Here is a 25,227-nt window from a genome sequence, read left to right on the forward strand (position 1 = left end):
ATGAAACCGGTGAAGTATCGTCTGATTTATTGTCATTAGTACTTTCGATCACATCAATACGACTGGCCAATTCATCACATTTTTCAGTCAGTATTTTTACCTGATCATCGGTTTCAGTGTCAGTGGCATTAATCTGGTTTTGCAATTTACGTGTAGTTTCGTTCAGTTTTCTAACGTCAGCTTTGACGACATCGGAATCCTGTGTTAGTTCTAATTGTTCGAGTCTATCGGTCACTGTTTGAAAATGGGTTGTGTATGTGTCTGTTTTTGATTTAAGATCAGAAATTTCGTCACGTAATTCTGTGTTTGACTGTTCAATAGTATTAATTTTGTCCGAAACTGTGGCATTATTATTGTCTACGTATGTTTTTGCCTTCGCAAACATTTTACGTTTGTCTTCCCGTCTCTGAACAGTGATTGTTTCCATTACTTGACGTTTTACTTTATTTTGATCATGAATAAATTTGCGGAAACGCGTATCACTGTTTTGTATATGGAGACTAAGACGTTCGTTAATTTGTGTGTTCTGTTGGTCGAATTTCGCGTCAATCTTTTCATCCATTGTGCGCGAAAGTTCTGCTGTCACTGCTTTAAATTCGTCGCGTAATTGTGTAGCTTTTTCAGAGCATTGTTTAGCGACTGTACTGATTTCCGCTCTAAGTGTTTCTGTTGCCGCTGTTTGCAATTCCCTTAATTCCTGAGCAACAGACTTAATTTCTTCGCTACTTTTTTTTGAACAAGCCTCGATTTCCTCGCGTAACTGTTCCTTAGTGTCATGACACTGCGCGGCAACGGCTCTAATTTGTTCACTAAGCTGTCTGGAATTTTCGTCTAATTTTTCATTAAGATTGTCTTGTTTTTCACTCTGTTGTCTGACCTGTTCACTAAGTTTGTCTTGTTTTTCACTCTGTTGTCTGACCTGTTCACTAAGTTTGTCTTGTTTTTCATTAAACTGTTTGTTCTGTTCACTAAGTTGTCTGAAATTTTGTTGCAAAAATGGCATAATTGGATCCGATAAAAAATTAGCATTTCTGCTCTCTGTGTTAATCAATGCTGGATCTGGAATTGTCTCATTTTGTGTAACCATTTGGTTATTCTGAGATTCACAAAAAGGTTTGTCAGTCAGATGTGTACTGTCAGACATTATTTCGGAATTAAATAAATCCGGCGTACTTTGTGTACACTGCCCATTTTCATTAGACAAATTTGTCTGTTCGTTACTTGAATTTTCCAAACCGGGTGTGTTATCCTGGGCAGCGCTCATTACAACAGAGCGTCCCTCGTCATCGATTGTCGTCAAATTAACAGAGGAGACAATTGAGTTCTCTTGTTCATCATTAGGGTAAAAGTCGTCATTCGCGATTGGAACGCACTGACTGTTAGTGAACACAGCATTGTCATCATTACACTGCGTGTCACTAGTACTATTGGTCACGTTGTTTAACTTGGTAATTTCGTTCATAATGCCTCGCGATACACTATTCACTGTCTTTCGCGGCATTTTCACAATAGACACAAATATTCACAAAAGAAATAAGCACAATACAAAAGCAACACACAAATACAACAGAGCAACGAATCGCCGATGATCTGAGGAAAGAAAGTCACAAATTAGTAAAAGCGTTGCGCCAAATTATAATTATATTTAAGCAAATAAGAGCAGATATCTGACTGTTTTACAAAAGATTCTCACGAAATACGATCCTGGACTGGGTGTCGCCAAGTGTAACCTCCCCACAGAAATTTTGAAAAGACAATACTTAATGGAAATGGAGCCAAGTGTAACCTTCCCGCAAAAATATTAATGACAATGACAATTAAACAAAAATTAGCAATCTGACGCAAGTATAAGTTCGCATAAAATAATGAAACATGATCCCATGACAATGGAACTACAGTGACAATCAAAACTCAGCTTAACCGAAATGTCGGTCTTTGGCCCTGTGCAAAAATCAGAATTAATTTCTTACCTTAATATAACTGCATGTCAAAATTCTGCTCTTATTCTGCGGCACAGCTTGCAGCAGATGTATCCCAATAACTAAATTTTTTGAAGTTAATTGAATTTTTTTGTTTAAAGGAAATGGAAGGAAATCGAATGATTCTTTGTTAAAAAATTGCTTTTAAATCAAAATTATTATTGGGGCGATTCTTTAAAGTTCATTACATTTAATTTACATTACTAGCTGAGCGCGATGCTGCTTAATAATATACCTTGTCCTGAATCTCGACCATTGCGGTGCCGACGCCCGCCGACTGCTCTGCGCTACCACTACTGACAGACTCCCGCTCGCTACCTCACTCGGCTACTACTTCCAACAGACTACTGTACTGCACTGCGCTTCGAGCGCAACTGCTCTGGTCAGAGATTCTACAATGCCTCATCATCGCTGCCAACGAGTACATACGCCTTTCAACCTAAGCCAGGTCCGTACAATTGCAATGGCTCTATTTTTGGGGCAGTTATCCTAGACCAAAGTTAAACTGTGTGTTTGTGACTAATATGTTATATGCTGTGCACGAGTATCTGTGTGTGCAGCTTTTAAAAATCCAAGCTGATGTTCTTTCTTGCCGGTCTCTCAATAGATTGTCCAGTAGCATTTTTGGTCGTATTTGCTCGGTTCGTTATTTTTTCAGAGGGGTTTCGGTTATCATTGCAGTTAGCCGTTATTATACTTAATTTGTCCTTTTGAAAAATTATGAGAATATTTGCAAAGCTTTTTACGCAATAATATGTTCACTCCAGAAAACCAGTCATTCTGACCACCTTTTACGCCGATTTTAATCAAAATTAAATAAACTCACGCATTCTGTAAAGTAAGAATAATTGATTGAAACAGTTGATTAAATTTTCTCATTTCCTGAGCACTGAAGGGCGATCTGTCTTAACTATTAAAATCATTCAAAATCCAAGATCACAAATAATCATCTTTTATTTAAACCGAACGGTTTCAACAGTCATTGCTGTCATCTTCAGGCATTTAACATCTTTTCGTCGTGAGTGAGGTTCAACGAAAAATGCACATGTTTTACAGTAAAAAGATGTTAAAGACCTGAAGATTACAGCAACGACTGAAACCGGTCGTCTTAAATAAAAGAAAAAATATTTTGCGATGTTGGCTTTTCAATGATTTTTATGAAAGAAAAAAAATTGCGTGAATACGATAGTGTTTATTTAGACCTAACTATGAAAATTTTGAATTAGGTACCTGCCCTGCGTGAAACCGACTTTCTCTGGTTGAAGTGGTAAGACATATTTAACTCGGACTCTTCGGAGCTCCGATACCCTAAAAATTGTTTTGAGAATGAAGATTCATTATTGCGACTGTTTTCTATATGAAGAAATGATTGTTTTTACAAGTGACTGAGTGGAATTAGCACAATAAATCGCAGAGGTTGAAAATGAATAATGTTTTTCAATGTTAAATATTTGGAAAACACAGATCGCCATATTACGAAGTAGGGATTGTTTATATCAGCCCCTGAACTATTGCAGCCATCCACACGATAGGTAAAGACTGACTTTTTATACAACCATCACTCAGTGGATTGTTTTTATTCTGCAAAATAGTGCTAATTCCCAAGAGTTATATGCTACGAATTTTGTAGATTTTTGCCAGTAATCCAATTGTGGAGGATTGCCATACACTGTAGGGAACGTTGTCTATGTGTGAAACTGAATACAGTAATAATAAACCACAAATTGATTAACACATGTAAAACAAATGACCGGGAGTAACAGTCAGTGAGGGTAATAATGTGGGAAAAACAAGCAAAGTCAGGTTTAGATACAGCTAAAACTTCCATGTATTGATTTATGGATAGCCACAGGCTGTGCGAGAGAGAGAGACAGAGAGACTACTTAAGAAGTACTTGTAGGGCCCTCATTGCAATTCTGCTTAGGCGTGTGGGATATTTATTCAGGCTGACAGAACAGGAGCCGCGCGGTCACAGATTGGCGGGGGAACGTCAACGAAATGGTAGAATTACTACCATGGCAGGAGACTCTCAGAACACACGTCAACCTGGTTACAAAAAATTCCAAGAATCAGTTTTCAGGAATGAGTCCACAAACATTTTATATCTCCAGATGTCGAAATCCTGAACAGCATAAAACTGTGAAATTAAGGTGGATAACACGCAAGCACAGCTGTATAGCTTTTCATTCTCAATAGACTCCGTCCGTGAATCTATCTGTAAGGAATCCTAGTATATGGTACAACAAAAACTGCATTTAACTGTGAACTGTGTACAGATTCGCAGAATGTAAATGTAGACATGTACGAAGATATAAGTGTTGATATTACCCTTGATACGGCGTCCATTTGATTGTTTCGAGGACTAGATTTCAGTCTAGAGGAAGAAGGAAGCCGTATGTCGTTCTGCAGTAACGAGGCAAGCCTTTCAAGAGTCTACCAGTTATTTGTAAAACACTCTCATTCTGTGACATGAAGGCAAATTTCTTACACCTGATGGGCTGTCTTTGACTTTCCCTATGGCTCATTCTAGACACCCGAGCTCGAATCGTTTCGGATTTGCTGCTGCATGGACATCTGAGCAAAACATCTTCAAATTAAAGGGCCATATCTCCGCGTAAGACAAAAACCCGTTTCTTTAATGTACTGACCACGCGCCAATCTGTGTAATGTTTTTGATGTATCACCTGAAACGTTCTTCAAATAGCCGTGTAATGAAATAATTCTGCAGGGGAAAAGTGTTCATTTTAATTCCATTGTTACGCATTATTTTATATCAAAAGCTGGGAAAAATCTCTGCAGAACAATTTTCAGACGTCATGGTATACGCAGGCTAGCCTTATCTGCAGTTTGATCGTGTGTGGTATTGTTGAAATGTGTCAAGAGACTATTAAGATGTACTTTAGTGTCCTGTGTGATAAAACACAATTTAAATTCGATTACATTTAATAAATGATAATACTTGTTTATTGAAAAAATCAGTAATCTGTTGCACACAGGAAGTAATGCGATAATGGTTGTTGTTGTTGTGGTCTTCAGTTCTGAGGCTGGTTTGATGCAGCTCTCCATGCATGCGATAATTATAACCTTGTAAAAAATGACTGTAAGTGCCCGAAAATGGTAAGAGAAATAAAATTTCTTTTGTACAGGGGGTTGCTGATTCCTTCAGTAAATGGAAATACAGCTGTTGAAGAAATACCAAGCAATGATGTCACGCAAATATGAAATACGGTACGTTTAGAATATACCGTCAATGTAGTGAGAAAACTTGCAGTCCAATCATAAACTGTATGAGATATTTTTCAGTGTGATGTATAATTTCTTATCATTACCACCATATAAATCAACATTGCTATATTTTGGTACTGATATTTCACGTAACTCACAGCAATCATTACATCAAAATTTCTGTATAGCAGTCAACTCGTACTCAGTCTGAGAAATATCCTCTCGAGAAATGTCGAATATTAATGTTCTGGGCGTAGAACGCGTTGCACATATTCCACTTGTAAATAACACAAAAATGTATGGTTTATTGGTTTTGCTGTTGCCTTGAACAGTTTCTTCTTCGATGATACTTTGGCTATCAGAGAAGCCTCCAACTCTATAACACACGATATACGAAAGTAATCCTGGCTTATCAGGGAGGCCTTCAACACTATAACACAAGGTATGTGAAAGTGCTCCTCGCTTAGTTGTCCCTGCATCAAGATTTCTCCTTCTCCTTTTGTTCGTTTGTGAATATAACTTGCATCTTGACAGCCTGCAACAAACAGAACACAGAAATGTTATGTTTAATCTGCCATGTGCAAGACATCCATTAAAAATCCCAGAATATTACACTACTGGCCATTAAAATTATTACACCACGAGGATGACGTGCTACAGACGCGAAATTTAACCGACAGGAAGAAGATGCTGTGATATGCAAATGATAAGCTTTTCAGAGCATTCACACAAGGATGGCACCCGTGGCGACACCTGCATCGTGCTGACATGAAAAGTTTACAACCGATTTCTCATACACAAACAGCAGTTGATCGGCGTTGCATGGTGAAACGTTGTTGTGATGTCTCGTGAAAGGAGGAGGAATGCGTACCATCCCGTTTCCGACTTTGATAAAGGTCGTATTGTAACCTATCGCGATTGTGGTTTATCGTATCGCGACATTGCTGCTCGCGTTGGTCGAGATCCAATGACTGTTCCCAGAATATGGAATCGGTGGGTTCAGGAGGGTAATACGGAACGCCGTGCTGGATCCCAACGACCTCGAATCACTAGTAGTCGAGATGACAGGCATCTTATCCTCATGGCTGTAACGGATCGTGCAGCCACGTCTCGATCCCTGAGTCAACAGATGGGGACGTTTGCAAGACAACAACCATCTGCGCGAACAGTTTGACGAAGTTTGCAGCAGCATGGACTATCAGCTCGGAGACAATGGCTGCGGTTACCCTTGACGCTGCATCACACACAGGAGCGCCTGCGATGGTGTACTCAACGACGAACTTGGGAGCACGAATGGCAAAACGTCATTTTTTCGGATGAATTCAGGTTGTGTTTACAGCATCATGCTGGTCGCATTCGTGTTTAGCGACATCGTGGTGAACACACATTGGAAGCGTATATTCGTCATCGCCATACTGGCGTATCAACCGGCGTAATGGTATGGGGTGCCATTGGTTACACGTCTCGGTCACCTCTTGTTCGCATTGACGGCACTTTGAACAGTGGACGGTACATTTCAGATGTGTTACGACCTGTGGCTCTACCCTTCATTCGATCCCTGCGACCCCCCACATTTCAGCAGGACAATGCACGACCGCATGTAGTAGTTCCTGTACGGGCCTTTCTGGATACAGAAAATGTTCGACTGCTACCGTGACCAGCACATTCTCCAGATCTCTGACCAATTGAAAACGTCTGGTCAATGGAGGCCGAGCAACTGGCTCGTCACAACACGCCAGGCACTACCCTTGATGAACTGTGGTATCGTGTTGAAGCTGCACGGGTAGCTGTACCTGTACACGCCCTCCAAGCTCTGTTTGATTCAATGCCCTGGCGTATCACGGCCGTTATTACAGCCAGATTGGGTTGTTCTGGATTCTGATTTCTCATGATCCATGCACCAAACTTGCGTGAAAATGTAATCAAATGTCAGTTCTAGTATAATATATTTGTCCAATGAATACCCGTTTGTAATCTGCATTTCTTCTTGGTGTAGCTATTTTAATGGCTTACTTGACTGACTTAATTCCTTTGGCCCCTATGGGGGCATAGGGCATCCAGGAGAACTCGCCATCCGTCTCTGTCTTTGGCCATTTGCCTGAATTCTGCCCAGGTCTTGCCAAATCTTTTTGCTTCCCCTTCCACTGTCCTCTTCCATGTGCCCCTTGGTCTTCCTCTCTTCCTGTCTTCCTCTCTTCCTGTCTTCCTCTCTTCCTTGTTCCCTGGGGATTCCATTCCAATGCTTTTTTCTCAATGGCTCCCTCTGGTTTTATTAAGGTGTGCCCCAACCATCCCCACTTTCTCCCTCGTATCTGGTCGTCTATAGGTATCTGGTTTGTTATTCGCCAGAGCTCCTCATTACGTATTTTTTCTGACCACCAGATATTTACGATGCGTCGAAGACATCTATTTATGAAGCTTTGTAACTGGGATGTTATCTTTTTATCCATTTTCCAGCTTTCACTGGCGTACAGAAGGACAGCCTTCACATTTGCATTAAAAATACGGATTTTTGTTTTGTACCTGATATTTCTATTTTCCCATATTGGATACAATTTTATTAAGTTCAGCATTTGCGTTTTTAATGCGGTTTTTCACATCATCTCCAGCTCCACCATCTTCCGCCACTATACTACCCAGATACAGGAATGAGTTGACAGTCTCCACCCGCTGCTCACCTATTAACAATGGCACCTCCATGTTCCCTGAATTTACTCTCATTTCCTTTGTTTTGCCTATATTTATCTTGAGGCCAGCAGTCTCTGCTTCTTCTTTCAGCAAGTTTGATTTAGCTTGCATATCAGTCAGCCTTGGAGCTAGTAAAACTATGTCGTCTGCAAAATCCAAATCCTCCAGACGTTCGTGGATCCCCCACTGGATTCCTCGTCTCCTGGCTGCTGTGAATCTTCTCATAACACAGTCTAGAACGAGTATTTTAATGGCCAGTAGTGTATTTACTGTTTTATCAATGCATCACGCACACAAGGAAATGGCGTAAGCATCTAACTGGACAGAATCTCATCTAGTTGAATGTTGGACGTACACTGACGGAAAAAAATCACAACACGAAGAAGGAGTTGTGCGACATAAACGACAGTTGATAGGCGTGTTTCTACATCTGACAGATGATGTCTGTTCAAATTTCGCGGTACTCCCATAAGAGTGCTACTAGTAGCGCCGTTATGAGGATCCAAAGAGCTTTGCTTTAAATACACGCTCTAACAGTCGTGTGCGTTATTTACCTTTCAGACTGGACGTAGTGAATTGATGTTAGTCTTTAAGGCGACAAAGACGCCATACCGATACCTCTCTAAATTTGAACGATGTCGTCTAATAGGCTACGAGAAGCTGGATGTTCCCTCTGCTGTATTACGGAAAGACATGTAGCCACTGTACTTAGTTGCTGGCAGCGGTGGTCACAGGAATTTATGGTCGTAAGTAGGCAGGCTTCCGGAAGGCCACGTGGTACTACCGAGAGGGACGACCTTTGTGTTCAGTACCTATATGGCTCAGGTGCATCGTATTTCATCTGCAGCAGCAGTTGGTACTGCAATGACTCAACGAGCTGTTCCAAATCGGTTACTTCAAGGACAGTTCCGAGCCAGAAATCCCGCAGTGCGCATTCCACTGACTCCAAACCACCGCCATTTACGACTTCAGTGTTGTCAAGTACGAACTCATTGGGAGGTAAGGGGGGGGGGGGGTGTAGTTCAGTTGTATTTTCTGATGAAAGCTGGTTCTGACACGGTGCCAGAGAGGTCGGTCGGGTGTTGCTTACAAGGCGCCCAGTCGAGGGCCTGCAAGAAACCTTTCTGCATGCTAGATACACTGGACCTTTACCTGGAGATATCGTCTGGGCTGCGATTTCGTATGACAGCAGGAACACTTTCGTGGTTATCCCATATACACTGACTGCAAAACTGTGTGTCAGTCTGGTGATTCCACCTGTTGTGCTGCCATTCATGAACAGCATTCCAGGGGGTGTTTTCCAACAAATTAAGGCTCGTCCACATATCGCTGCTGTAACTCAACACGCTCTACGGAGTATCGATTTGGTGCCTTCACCTGCTCGATCACCAGATTTGTCTCCTATCGAGGGTATATAGGACCTCATCTGACAACAAATCCAGCGTCATCCACAAACAGCATTAGCTATCCCTATAATGACCAACTAATTGCAAAAGGCATGGAACTCCATTCCAGAGACTGATATCCGTCAGCTGTGCAACACAATGCAAGCACGTTTGCCTGCTTGCATTCTACATTACACCAGTTATTAATGTACCAACATAAAATATTTGCAATAGCTTATCTCGCGCTTACGTCAGCCTATTATCACGCGTGTTTTATCCTGACGAATGTATTCTCGAAACTTAATTACTCTATACTGATAACTTTTCGGTGTTCTTATTTTTTCCGTCAGTGTATTATTGTAAGTTTTCACTATATAGAGGATGTTCACATCTACAGCCGCAGATACGTATATTACAAAGACTTAAAATTTTTTTTGAGTTTCAATGACATACTGATACTTGCAATACCATCCAGAATGCACATTTACGCTACCTGCCACATGTTCTCAAGCTGTAATACACTCTTAGCATGGCCAGCTCGTTCTAATATATTATCGTCAGGAAAGCATTTAAAATAGGCAGTGAACCATTTTCATTTCAGGCTCACATGAATTCAGTGCTTCCTAGAATATGATAACATTTATTCTTCCAGACTTTCGCTATACGTTGAAGGTGAAACTCACCTGCAATTTTTGCGCCACTTCTTGTATTGTTTTCAAGGTTGTTTTTCTTCGCTGTATCACTAACAGAGCAGGAACAGCAATTTATCGTGGCATGCATTACGTAAATTTTATTCAGACTAGCTTATTTCCTGCGAGGCAATATCTTTAAGTACTGCACATCGTTAAATCAGTGGTTGTTATAGCGTGAGGTTAGTTGTCCGTTTCTGTTCTTATGTTCTGAAAAGTTACTAGCGCTAAATCCAAATAAACGCAGATTCATTTATTTTGACAGTACTTGTAGTGAGAGTATTAATAAGATATGAGGAAACAAGGATTCTCTGACTAAAATGTTGATTACTCTTAATTGTGAGGTACACGTGAAATGTAAAATCGTAGTGCGCCAAGCATATTCACATTTAGGAAAATATTTTTGGCTATATAGAAAAATTCCATCTACCTGTAGAAACTGCCAGTATACGCAGAAAGGATTTTTTTCCACTCTTTAAGTCCGCGTGGCAATTAAAAATATTTCTATAATAGTTCAGACTTTAGCCGCCTGTCGCAAAATGACATAAGTTACGTAATATTTACTGCGATGTGACTTCAGCAAAGGTGACTTAGAAACACAAAAATGGTTCAAATGGCTCTGAGCACTATGGGACTTAAATTCTGTGGTCATCAGTCCCCTAGAACTTAGAACTACTTAAACCTAACTAACCTAAGGACATCACACACATCCATGCCCGTGGCAGGATTCGAACCTGCGACCGTAGCAGACGCGTGGTTCCGGACTGAGCGCCTTAATCGCGAGACCACCGCGGCCGGCTTAGAAACACATGTACACTGATCAGCCAGAACATTATGGCCATGGATAGCAGCGTCACCCGGCGAGGAATGACTGCTAGTCAGATACACACACGGTCATGTGCTATAAGTGAGCATGTTCTCCGTGTGTAGAATGTGAAAGACGTGAGATCTCAGTTTCACCGAGGGAAAAGAGTGATGGTCTGTAGGCTCCGCACTACCATTTTGTAAACTGAACTTGTAGGGTGCACATCGTGCACCCAACACTCTTACGGTGAGCCTCCACAGTCGACAACCCATGCATGTGCCAAAGCTAAGACCACGACATCGGCAACTGCAAATGAAATGGCCACCTGACGGCCGGCACTGGGCGTTGGCGGAGTGGCAGAGTGTTGCATGTTCTGATAAATCTGGTGCCTTCTTCATCATGCCGATGGGAGGGCGCGAACCAGTCGTCTTCCAAGGGAACGGCTCCATGACACCTGTACTGCAGAACGGAGACAAGCTGACGGCAGCTCCATTACGCTCTGGGGAGCATTCACATGGGCACCCATGGGTCTACTGGAGCTCGTACAAGGCGTCATGGCAGCCAAGAAGTGTCGTACACTGGTTGTAGACCACGTACACCCCTTCATGACGGTCTTGCTTCCCGACGGTAGTGACATTTTTCAACAAGATAATGCGCCATGTTCCAAGGACAAGAGTGTGATGCTCTGGTTCTAGGAACACAGTAGCGACTTCCAGCTGAAGCGCTGGCTCCCCAATTCGCCAGATCTGAACCCGATTAAACACATCGGGGACGTGACTAAACGTGGAGTCACGGCTCACCCCCCCCCCCCCCTCCTGACCGAATTAACGGAAATTATGTGGCCTGTGTGTGCAGATTTGGTGCCAATTCCCTCCAGCGATCTACCAAGGCCTCTTTATTTCCACACCACGACGCGTCGCCTTTATTATCCGTGCCAAAGGTGAATAAGCCAGCTATTAGGGTAGGTGATAGTAACGCTCCGGCTGATCAGTGTACCTGCATCCCTTGTTTGCTGCAGTCCTGTACAAAGACCATATTTTCTACGCTTGGACAATGTGACATAAACCGTCGTACCAGCGGGGAATGTACAGGACACTTCTGTCACCCAATATGTCGAGTTGTCTATGTTGTTAAGTTACGGCTGTAAAATGGAAAGTAAATTTTGTAACGAAGAAATTATTTCATTCTGAAAACCTCATTTACCGTCTTGAGATTAAGAAGAGATATTCAGTATTAATGGTTCAGTTTAATTAGCAGTAATTAAAATTACCTTGTATCGTAGAGCTACCATGTGTGTATTCGGGAGTACAATAAATTGGCAATGAGTAGTTCAGATGACATGTGGGAGCAGGCGGCTTAGCATAGAACCCCAGCCCATATTGAATGAGACATGTTCTCAACATACTTATTTTATTAAACGAGATTATTTTACTTATTTATTAAACCTGTTCTGATTAGGGCCATGAGGCCCTCCCTTACATCGGACCAGAGCTTCACATATAGAGTGCCTTTTTTACATCATAAATTCCAAAAGAATAACAATTTTTATGACAAATACTATCGTTAAAATGATCTGAGTCAAATTGCATTATGAGTAAAAAATACTATGACCTGATAAAGTTAACACTGGCAGTACTAGCACTAATGCATCTGCCACTAGTAGTTCTAATAACAATAATAATAATGGTCGCCGACGAAAAGAATTTATACGCGTATAACAAGATGTTTTCTGATCTCTTAAGGAGATTGCCCCAGCTAAGAATACTGGGAAAAGAGGAAGATCTGGTTGGAAAGAAGGATGTGCAAACATAGCCAGTGTATGATCCTTATTATTGCTTCAGTAGATACGTCATTAACTGTTTCCTGAAGCTGGAGAGGTTATTGAGTTCTATAATATAATACGGGATTTTATTCCAGAGTTGGAACCATTATGCTGCGAAGGACTTCGAGAAAGTGGCTAAACTTTCGAGTGGGACAAAGGGTTTTGCTCAGATGAGAATGTCTATTTGTGCCAGTTTGTTCAGACAAAAGCCATAAGGTCGAGGAGAGATATGAGGGACAGTGAACATTGTGGTATGGAGATCTATGAGCTTGTTTGCGCGCATGTAGGATAGCCGGGCATATGATGACGAAATATCAACAAGGGGAACATCAAAGATGTAACGAACACAGGGATTCATAACTAGTTCATGGCGCCGTGAGTTCGCCTGCGAAAGGCCTTGCATAATAACGTGGCTACAATCAATAACTGGAAGTAAAAGTGTGATTACAAATTTCTTTTTCAGGACAATAGAGAATAGCTTTTGTTATGTTTGTAGGACATGAGTGACGCTGTTGCCTTCTCTCACAGTGTAGTTACGTGCTCAATCCAATTTAGACATTATTATTTCTAGACTCTTTGCTAAGAGATAGAAGTCGATATTTGTTCTATTTATGGTCAAAGATGGTAAGGATTGCCGGTATTTCAGGCTAATGAGCCTAGAATGACCAACTAGTACCGCTTGTGTTTTAGATCGGTTGAGCCTTAGCCCGTTTTGTTGGTGCACACATGTCGGTACTGATGTTCTCGAGAGCTTTCTTCAGGTTTATTGGTTTTGCGTTGCGATACAATTGGAGGTCATCAGCATACATATGGTATCTGCAGTAGGCCAGAACTGATGACTCATCGTTTAGGCACAGAGAAAATAAGACCTAACATTGAAGCCTGGGGGATGTCTGATACTAACTGTCTTCACTGTGACTTTATGACGGCGGACATTGTAGCTGTAGCTTCTTCTTCAAGCGTTTCGCTACTTCAGCTTGCCCCTACCCATCATCGAACAATAGTCACACACTCATAGATATATTTGCAACGAAATCCCGAAACAGAGTAATTCGTAACTCTCAGATACCTGCATCTGGCATGTCCGTCCATGAAATAATTTTCATGACATACTTGCTATAATGTCCTAGAAATAAATCGCAACTGATTACGTACCGAGAATTCAAACGCATTAATTTATATGAACTTCCAACTGAGGCGCAAGAATTAGTTCAATGGACGTCTTTTCTCAGCCGTAAACGAAAAACTTCATTGGTTTACTAACAAAATCACACGATTGTACAACAAATATGCTCACCTAAAGACCGGGAAAGTAAGAAGGAAACTTGATCCACTGTCGCAGCTGAAGTACTGAACCGGTACTTCACATTAATGTCCCAATGCATTTGAATTCCTGAGGGACCAAACTGCTGAGGTCATTGGTCCCTAGATTTGCACACTACTTAAACTAATTTAGGCTGAGAACACACACACCCATGCCCGAGGGAGGACTCGAACCTCCGGCGAGACTACTTGACATTACCTACAACCCCAACTGAACCACAAACCAAACTCATTGATTATTTCAAAGGGTTAACAGATTGCAGCCACGAAACATTTTCTCTACAGTACCTTACTTTCAATACCTAAAAATAAAAAGCCATCATGTGTATCATATCACCATCTACTGGATGCAACGGCATCATAGTCCAATTGTTGAAGCTTGTTACTGACTACATATTCAACCACTCCTTCATCACAAGTGTTTTCCCTCAGGCTTGGAAATAGGGATTAGTTAAGCCACAACCTAAAAATAAAGCTGAAACAACACCCTCTTACTACCCCCCTCCCCATTTGCATTCTTGGCACCCTCCAAGGCCTTAAAATATATAGAGCATGAGCAGCTAACAAACTACTAGCTGTCTACAACCTGCTGGACGAATACTAATCACGTTTCTGTAAACATCGCAGAACAAAATGTGCCTTATTAAAGGTAACAAATGACTTGAAGCTTGCCATGGACACACAACAGGCAACTATCACGTGCGTCTTAGATTTTAACAGTCTTTGACACTATGGACTCCGATATTTGACTTGCCAACCTTAGGAGCCTAAGTCTGTCGCCAAGTGGAGTGCAATGGTTTCGCTCATGCTTGACGTCTCGCCAGCAACACGTCATGTCCGGCACAGTGTGTTGAGACCACAACCAGATTCTCACGATCTCTGTTGATCCATCATGAACAGAGGCCATCGACTGGTTCAGTAATTGTCAGTATCAATGACATTCACCAACAGCCATGTAACTTAATATGTTATTTTATTTTATTTTGCAGGCTACCATAGTCAGTATTTCATTATGCCATCTTCAGGCCCCTGCATAATAAGAGTATACATGTAATGTATATCAGGGTGTACAAAGTAAGCTTACAGAAAGTGAAGGGTAATCATAACAGCGCTTAAAGCTTAAAAATTAAAATAGCGGCGTTAAACCACATCTGTGTGTACATTCAGCACAATACACTAAAACATGTGTACATATTTGTTAGTCGTAAAATAATTTAACAGCAATGATTTACAAGAGAACATGCAAAAACATTAAAAAGATGAGAACAAGACAACATAAATCATGATCTCCGTTGAAACAAAGCTTGCCTTTCTCTTATTTTGCATATAAAATCCTATAAATTTCTTATAGATGAGGAACCCACTAGTATATATGAGGACCTACTTCCTTTAAAGTAAAATCACACAGTAATCCATGAGGTACAATAGTATGCATATTTAGGGCCTAGATACTATCACAACTGGTGATATAATTAGTTGACACAGCATCAGAAAAACAATTTGACGCAAAACCTAACAGCAGTCGACATACTATGAGAAAAACAGCATACAAAGAGTACGCTAACGATATTCACAAATATCTTGTGGGATTAGGTCATACAGCAAATCGAAATAAAAATATAAGATTTGGTTTCTCTTACATCTCTACCACAGTGAAACAAACCAACAAGAATTCAAATCCTACTTAACGAAGGGGAGTCCTCAGCCCACAATGTCATGCTATTTTCCTGGGACTATAAAGAAATACCCTAACGACCTATTTATAGATGACGAACAAACCTAAATAATAAGACATAGCAAGTTGTGTTGCGATAGGTAACGTGTGTATGGAAAAAGAAAAATGGTAAGTGAGTGGGCGAAGCCCACAAAGGGAATAACGTGTTTGCGAGCCAAAGGGGAACCTATTGTGCGCGAAAAAGAATTTAGGCATTAGAACCATATTACAAAGCACTCGTGGTGTAAACAATACAACGCAAAGCATGGCCAGTAATGGAGTAACCCAAGTCAATGAAAGAAAGTGTTAGTGCCAGTTCAAATACGTAAAGAGTCTCGATCCGAATATTTCCCACAGAGGTAGCCCATAAACTCACGATTTTGATAACCTACGTCAGGTCAACATCAAACTCCATAAACACCAAAACGCGTCTCGAGTAATAACATCATAGCATTCCCCCTAAGCTGTATGGAGAAGTAAGGACAACGCTGACATGCTGATAAACTATGCGGGTCCCAATCACACTCATAAGATGTAATCAAGACATACCGAATTCCCACAAGTGGACTGGGGTATGTGTCAATTTTGGTCTAGCAATGCAACTGGCTACAGTGGTAGCTGACAGTACATAACACCAAATCCCACCATAAGGAAGCACTATAACACTTTGTTGTCCTAAGTATAGATGTAGCGTATAAGATAACAAGAAACCGAAAACATGCTCACTAATGAAGACGTGCAGCATAGCGAGAGAGTAGACTGCTATAAAGCGGGATACAAAGAGTTGCAGAAACAACTCAGATCTACGAGCCCACATGAAGGTGACATAGTGTTTGCCTCTGCCAAACAACTCAGTGCGTTACAGTAATGGTGAGAAAGTACATTCATACTAAGATTCTTAGACAACAAAATTATAGGTGCAGAAAGATGTGTATTGTTGGAAACATAATGGTCAAACATACAAAGCCTTATATTAACGTAGAGTTAATACACTGAAGAGCCAAAGAAACTGGTACGCCTGCCTAATATCGTGTAGGGCCTTCGCAAGCACGCAGAAGCGCTACAACACGACGTGGCATGGACTCGACTAATGTCTGAAGTAGTGCTGGGGGGAATTGACACCGTGGATCCTGCAGGGCTGGAGTACGTATGAGTACGAGGGTGTGGAGATCTCTTCTGAAAAGCACGTTTCAAGGTATCCCAGATATGCTCAATAATGTTCACCTCTGGGGAGCTTGATAGCCAGCGGAAGTGCTTGAACTCGGAAGAATGTTTCCGGAGTCACTCTGTAGTAATTCTGGACGTATGAGCTGTCGCATTGTCCTCCTGTAATTGCCCAAGTCCGTCTGAATGCACAATGGACGTGAATGGATACAGGCGATCAGACAGGATGCTTACGTAGTATCAACTGTCAGAGTCGTATTAGGGACGTATCAGGGGCCCCATATCACTGGAACTGCACATGCCCCACAAAATTATAGAGCCTCCACGAACTTGAACAATCCCCTGCTGACATGCAGGGTCGATGTATGCATGATGTCTCCATACCTGTACAAATCCATCCGCTCGATATAATTTGAAACGAGAATCGTCCCACCAGGCATATTTCCATTATCAATAGTCCAATGTCGGTTTTGACGGGCCCAGGCGAGGCATAAAGCTTTGTGTCGCGCAGTTATCAAGGATACACGAGTGGGCCTTTGGCTCCGGAAGCCCATATCGATATGATATGTTTCGTTGAACGCACGCTGACACTTGTTGATGGCCCAGCACTGAAATCTGCAGCAATTTCAAGAAGGTTTGCACTTCTGTCACGTTGAACGATTCTCTTAAGGCACCATGTCGAATTTGTACCATGAGCTTCACAATATCTTGTTTTCACTCCGATCCAAACACTGTGTTTTATATTGTTTTGTGTACAGTTACTATAGTGATGAATTTATGTCGATATTTCTAAAGGGTGCAGGTAAATAATATGAACTACATTTCTATCGTAAATTTACGTGGTGATCTAATTCTGCCAGTTGCTGTAGATGCATAATCTGAACTATACTTTTACGTTAAATTTACATTTTAAAAATGTATATTTTCAAAATGTAGTTTATCGTAGATTTGTAATTTTAAGAAATGTTATCCAGTTTTGTCAGAAGTAATTTTAAGGATCTGTCACTATTGGGATCCGTCCTGAGCTTACTGAAATTTATTTAAAGAGAATTACATCAGACGCATTTCGGTTTTATTTATAAAGCATCTTCCGTGATTTTTCTGTAACTTGGATACGTACGTTTGTACATTTTTGGTTGTGTTGGGTTACAAACAGCGTTTTGTTTATAAAGTTGGTCCGCAAGTTACTTACGATGTTTCTTTAAATATTCTGCTCCTTTCGAGCAGCGGTTGACGTCGAAAGACAGTTTTTGCCATTGTGCAGTACTTCTTGTGCTGTATTATTTACACTTCACTTTTGTAACTGAACTGAAGTTGTGTGTTTCTCACTCTGCACAGTAACAGTGTTTATGTTTGTTCGTTTGTATTCGTTCAGGTTGTGAGTAATTTTACGGAGAATTCAGTGTAGAATGGATTTGTATCTTGGCATATGTATTTAGAGATATGTGAATCTACATATCGAGTATTGAGTACCGCAATGCAAATAACTGTATACAGATTTATCTGTACAAATATCGTACTATCTCAGTCGTCACTCTGGTGTTAATTGAACGAATGAGCTAGGACTTCAGAACAACATGACGTACGTTTTCTATTTCTGGCATTTTATGTTTGACATGCTGTTGTTCCTTGCTTCCTTATATTGTAAACCGTCGCAATGTCACTATATGATTTGCAAGTTTGTAAGGATCAAGAACTTGTGTTAATATGTTCCAACGCTTCAGTAATTTATATTGTGTTTCAGTATGTAGTAGCCACCTTGACTTGGAATATTTGCTTATTAAAATTTCAGATCTGACGATGAGACCATAGATCCGTAGAAACGGGCAATTAATAAAAGATTTAGAGTCGATCTCAGAATAATACTATTCTTTAACCATTTAAATTCTTTTGTTTCCTTCCATTCAGGTTTTACGCCCACTCTGTGTCTCCACCCTTGGAATGGGCCTCTCTCGCCATGCCCTCGGTGTAACCCTGTCATGACTAGTTGAGGTGAACCGTTTAACTTGGGACTAAGGTAATGAGTTATCATACATACACAGAAAACATTGGTCCTCGCAGCAATGAATAATATAAAAATTACAAACATTGAATTAACATTGGTATAAAGACAAGCCTTAATTACGTTTACATGATCTGTATCAACAAGTTGAAGGTACACAAAGTATGGGAAGACAGCAACGATTGCGTGAATGTACCAGATGATCAAAAAGTCAGTATAAATTTGAAAACTTAATAAACCACAGAATAATGTAGATAGAGAGTTAAAAATTGACACACATGCTTGGAATGACATGGGGATTTATTAGAACCAAAAAAAAAAAATTCACAAAATGTCCGACAGATCTCTTGCGCGCGTCGTTTAGTGATGATCGTGCGCTCAGCCGCCACTTTCGTCATGCTTGGCCTCCCAGGTCCACAGACCTCAGTCCGTGCGATTATTGGCTTTGGGGTTACCTGAAGTCGCAAGTGTATCGTGATCGACCGACATCTCTAGGGATGCTGAAAGGCAACATCCGACGCCAGTGCCTCACCATAACTCCGGACATGCTTTACAGTGCTGTTCACAACATTATTCCTCGACTACAGCTATTGTTGAGGAATGATGGTGGACATATTGAGCATTTCCTGTAAAGAACATCATCTTTGCTTTGTCTTGCTTTGTTACGCTAATTATTGCTATTCTGATCAGATGAAGCACCATCTGTCGGGCATTTTTTGAACTTTTGTATTTTTTTCGTTCTAATAAAACCCCACGTCATTCCAAGCATATGTGTCAATTTGTACCTCTCTATCTACATTATTCCGTGATTCATTCAGTTTTCAAATTTATACTGACTTTTTGATCACCCGGTATGTATGTTTTAAACTGGAGACCTAGAAACGACGGAGTGGCTTCGTCTCGCCGTAGCCCTCAGTGGTTGACAACCCCGCAACAGGCCACAGCAGTTCACCCACCCCACTGCCGCCCCAAATAGAACCCCAGATGCCGGCCGGAGTGGCCGAGCGGTTCTAGGCGCTGCAGTCTGGAACTGCGCGACCGCTACGGCCGCAGGTTCGAATCCTGCCTTGGGCATGGATGTGTGTGACGTCCTTAGGTTAGTTAGGTGTAAGTAGTTCTAAGTTCTAGGGGACTGATGACCTCAGAAGTTACGTCCCATAGTGCTCAGAGCCATGTGAACCATTTTTTGAACCCCAGGTTATTGCGCGGTTCGGCCCCAAGTGGACCCCCCGCGACCGTCTCATAGCAGACGAGTGTAACCCCAAATGTTTGTGTGGTAGAATAACTATGGTGTACGAGTACGTGGAAACGGTGTTTGCGCAGCAATCGCCGACACAGTGCAACTGAGGCGAAATAAGGGGAACCAGCCTGCATTCGCGGAGGTAGATGGAAAACCGCCTTAAAAGCCATCCATAGGCTGGCCGGCACACCGAACCTCGACACGAATCCACCGGGCGGATTCGTGCCGGGGACCAGCACGCCTTCCTCTCGGGAAGCAGCGCGTTAGACCGCGTGGCTAGCCGGGCGGGCTAACGATTGCATACTTGAACATAAATTCAGATGCTAGCGGGCGCTGCAGGTTACGCAAGTGTATGTGACCACAAACGGCAGCTGTGCAGTGTCCTCAGTACATTTCACGTGTCAGTCACGATCAGAACAGTGTTCTGAGTACTTGTGAGTGCGGATACGAGTTAATTCGAATGTGGGCCTAATGTTGGTGCTCGTCTGGTGGGTGCTTCAGTAACAAAGGTAGTCGAAGTGTTGGGTGTATCAAGACGCAATGTATTGAAGATATCGCATACAGTCGTGGAGCGGACGAAAGTGTGTGTTGAGTGATCGCGACAGACAGACATTAATAGAGGACTGTGACGAAAAATAAGAGGATGACAACTGAGTGTCGTACTCGCGAACGCTGTAAGCATCGTAACAATCTCCATAAGTTAGGAATTTCAGGAAGATTGATTTCCATCAGCAATGCAAATGTCCGTACCAGGAGAAAGTGGTGCGGAAGACACGAAACCAGGACTATGTAGCGATGAAAGATTTCAAAAGATGTGTCTTGTTGCACATTGTTTCCTACTTCAAGCTGAATTCGGTGTTGATTTGGCAGTCATATTGTGGTATTCCATGGGTCGTATGGTAACTCTAAGTCACGTTTCTGCCAAGGATTAAGTAAACATTTTGGTTGATCAGGTCCATACCATGCAGCACTGTTTGTCTGCCAATTGTGATGCTGTGTTCGACGACGTAAGTAACCCTGTTTACACTGGTCGCACCGTCCAGGTTGGCTATGTGAGCGCGAGGATGAATTGTCGCATCTGCCCTGGCCAAAAATGTCTCCCGATCTCATTTATTGAGCCTTGTGATCTGCTTTGGAGGGAATTGTGCTTGATCGCTATCAACTTCCACCAATTTTACCTGAGCGTTAACTACGAGGCGTGTTTTTTAAGTAAGTACCGCTTTGAAATTAAAAAAAAAGATGTGCAAAGATATCTCAATAATTTTATTTTTACATGAAAGCCTGTACCTTAATCTCTGCACTGACGCCATTACAGTCTGATTCTTCCTTGTTTACGTTGTGTACTGAGTGTTTAAGATGCCTCCGATAATCGTGAGTCCCGCCGACTGTCAAGTACGGGCTGTTATAAGATTTCTTAGTGCTAAAGGCCTAAAAGCGATCGATATTCATGGTGAGATCTGTTCAGTTTATGCAGATAACATTACGAGTGATTGAATGGTAAGAAAGTGGGTGAGATCATTCAAAGATGGCAGCACAAATGTGCATGATGAACAACGGAGTGGGCGTCCTTCGGTCGTTAATGAAAGTTTGGTGCAGGAAGCGGACAATAAGGTGAGAGAAAACAGACGCTTTACGATTTCCTCCTTGCGGGATGACTTTCCTTAATGTTTCCCGTAGTGCTTTCTATGGCATTGTGACCGAGCACTTGAATTACCGAAAATTGTGCGCACGTTGGGTATCGAAAATGTTGACGGATGTGCACAAAACCAAACGTTTAGACAGTGCATTGACTTTCCTTGAGCGGTACTACAACGACGGTGATGATTTCTTAAGCCAAATAGTTACGGGCGATGAAACATGGGTGGCCTACGTCACACCAGGATCAAAGCAACAATCCATGGAAATTCAGCAAGGGCATCGTTTTCCTGTAAGACAATGCCCGTCCGCATCTGGCGAATCAGACCAAAGATTGCATCACATCTTTTAGATAGGAAACTCTAGATCATCCTCTGTACAGCCCCGATCTTGCGCCCAGTGAACACCATCTGTTCCTGCACATGAAGAAACACCTGGGCGGTCAGCGTCTTCAAGACGATGACGAAGTCAAAACAGTGGTGATGCAGTGGTTAACAAGTCAGGCGGCAGACTTCTATGAGGAGGGTATTCAGAAACTGGTACAACGTTATGACAAGTGCCTCAGTATTGACGGAAATCATGTAGAAAAGTAGATTAAGGTACAGGCTTTCATGTAAAAATAAAATTATTGAGATATCTTAGCATGTCTCTTTAATTTCAAAACGGTACTTATTTAAAAAAACACACCTCGTATTTTGATGGAAGATTAGTGTAAAACCCCCTTGAAAACATTTTCTTTTTTAAAAAAAATCATCTCTTTTCACTGGTTTGATGCGGCCAACCACAAATTCTTTTCCTGTTCCAACTTTTCATCTCATAGTACCACTTGCAACCTATGTCCTCAATTACTTGCTCGATGTATGTCTGTCTTCCTCTACAGTTTTACGCTCTACGCCCCCTCTAATACCATGGAAGTTATTTCCCGATGTCTTAACAACTGTCCTACCATCCTGTCACTTCTTGTTGTCAGCGTTTTCCATGTGGTGTTTTCCTCTCCGTTTTTGTGCAGAATCTCCTCATTCCTTATCATATCAGCCCATCTAATTTTCAACGTTCACCTGTAGCACCGCATCTCAAGTGCTTCGATTCTCTTCTGTTCCGGATTTCTCACATTCCATTTTTCGATACCATACAATACCGTCTTCCCAAGGTACATTCTTAGAAATTTCTTCCTCAGTTTAAGGCCTATGTTCGATAACAGTAGACTTCTCTAGGCAAGAAAGCCCTTTTTGCCACTGTTAGTCTCGCTTTTGATGAGCTTGTTCCTTCCATCATGTGTAACTTTGCTGCCTAGATCGCAGGATTTCTTAACTTCATTTACTTCGTGACTATTAGCCCTGATGTTAAGTTTCTGTCTGTTTTCGTTTTTGATGCTTTTCATTAATTTCACCTTTCTTCCATTTACTGTTAATACATATTCTGTTAACAGTAAATATTCTGTCCCCCACATGAACCATGGACCTTGCCGTTGGTGGGGAGGCTTGCTTGCCTCAGAGATACAGATAGCCGTACCGTAGGTACAACCACAACGGAGGGGTATCTGTTGAGAGGCCAGACAAACGTGTGGTTCCTGAAGAGGGGTAGCAGCCTTTTCAGTAGTTGCAAGGGCAACAGTCTGGATGATTGACTGATCTGGCCTTGTAACAATAACCAAAACGGCATTGCTGTGCTGGTACTGCGAACGGCTGCAAGCAAGGGGAAACTACGGCCGTAATTTTTCCCGAGGGCATGCAGCTTTACAGTATGATTAAATGATGATGGCGTCCTCTCGGGTAAAATATTCCGGAGGTAAAATAGTCCCCCATTCGGATCTCCGGGCGGGGACTACTCAAGAGGATGTAGTTATCAGAAGAAAGAAAACTGGCGTTCTACGGATCGGAGCGTGGAATGTCAAATCCCTTAATCGGGCAGGTAGGTTAGAAAATTTAAAAAGGGAAATGGATAGGTAAAAGTTAGATATAGTGGGAATCAGTGAAGTTCGGTGGCAGGAGGAACAAGACTTCTGTTCAGGTGACTACACAAAATCAAAAAGGGGTAATGCAGGAGTAGGTTTAATAATGAATAGGAAAATAGGAATGCGGGTAAGCTACTACAAACAGCATAGTGAACGCATTATTGTGGCCAAGATAGATACGAAGCCCACACCTACTACAGTAGTACAAGTTTATATGCCCACTAGCTCTGCAGATGACGAAGAAATTGAAGAAATGTATGATGAAATAAAAGAAATTATTCAGATAGTGAAGGGAGAGGAAAATTTAATAGTCATGGGTGACTGGAATTCGAGTGTAGGAAAAGGGAGAGAAGGAAACGTAGTAGGTGGATACGGATTGGGGCTAAGAAATGAAAGAGGAAAACGCCTGGTAGAATTTTGCACAGAGCACAACTTAATCATAGCTAACACTTGGTTTAAAAATCATGAAAGAAGGTTGTATACATGGAAGAACCCTGGAGATACTAAAAGGTATCAGATAGATTATATAATGGTAAGACAGAGATTTAGGAACCAGGTTTTAAATTGTAAGACATTTCCAGGGGCCGATGTGGACTCTGACCACAATCTATTGGTTATGACCTGCAGATTAAAACTGAAGAAACTGCAAAAAGGTGGGAATTTAAGGAGATGAGACCTGGATAAATTGAAAGAACCAGAGGTTGTACAGAGTTTCAGGAAGAGCATAAGGGAAGAATTGACAGGAATGGGGGAAATAAATACAGTAGAAGAAGAATGGGTAACTTTGAGGGATGAAGTAGTGAAGGCAGCAGAGGATCAAGTAGGTAAAAAGACGAGGGCTAGTAGAAACCCTTGGGTAACAGAAGAAATATTGAATTTAATTGATGAAAGGAGAAAATTTAAAAATTCAGTAAATGAAGCAGGCAAAATGGGATACAACTGTCTCAAAAATGAGATCGACAGGAAGTGCAAAATGGCTAAGCAAGGATGGCTAGAGGACAAATGTAAGGATGTAGAGGCTTATCTCACTAGGGGTAAGATAGATACTGCCTACAGGAAAATTAAAGAGACCTTTGGAGATAGGAGAACCACTTGTATGAACATCAAGATCTCAGATGGAAACCCAGTTCTAAGCAAAGAAGGGAAAGCAGAAAGGTGAAAGGAGTATATAGAGGGTCTATACTAGGGCGATGTACTTGAGGACAATATTATGGAAATGGAAGAGGATGTAGATGAAGATGAAATGGGAGATACGATACTGCGTGAAGAGTTTGACAGAGCACTGAAAGACCTGAATCGAAACAAGGCCCCCGGAGTAGACAACATTCCATTGGAACTACTGGTGGCCTTGGGATAGCCAGTCCTGACAAAACTCTACCATCTGGTGGGTAAGATGTATGAAACAGGCGAAATACCCTCAGACTTCAAGAAGAATACAATAATTCCAATCCCAAAGAAAGCAGGTGTTGACAGATGTGAAAATTACCGAACAATCAGTTTAATAAGCCACAGTTGCAAAATACTAACACGAATTCTTTATAGACGAATGGAAAAACTAGTAGAAGCCGACCTCGGGGAAGATCAGTTTGGATTCCGTAGAAA

General features: G+C 41.6%; 1 protein-coding gene across 1 annotated transcript in view; it reads right to left on the reverse strand.

Annotated features, from left to right (window-relative positions):
• Nucleotides 1-5,682: 5,682 nt before the first annotated feature.
• The window catches only part of LOC126204098 (sodium-coupled monocarboxylate transporter 1-like), a 125,283-nt gene continuing 105,738 nt past the window's right edge, over nucleotides 5,683-25,227 (reverse strand). Inside the window, 1 exon segment of the mRNA XM_049938515.1 lies at nucleotides 5,683-5,739. Coding sequence (XP_049794472.1) covers nucleotides 5,683-5,739 — 57 coding nt within the window.

The sequence above is a fragment of the Schistocerca nitens genome, chromosome 9, assembly GCF_023898315.1.
Source record: "Schistocerca nitens isolate TAMUIC-IGC-003100 chromosome 9, iqSchNite1.1, whole genome shotgun sequence".
Classification (NCBI taxonomy): domain Eukaryota; kingdom Metazoa; phylum Arthropoda; class Insecta; order Orthoptera; family Acrididae; genus Schistocerca; species Schistocerca nitens.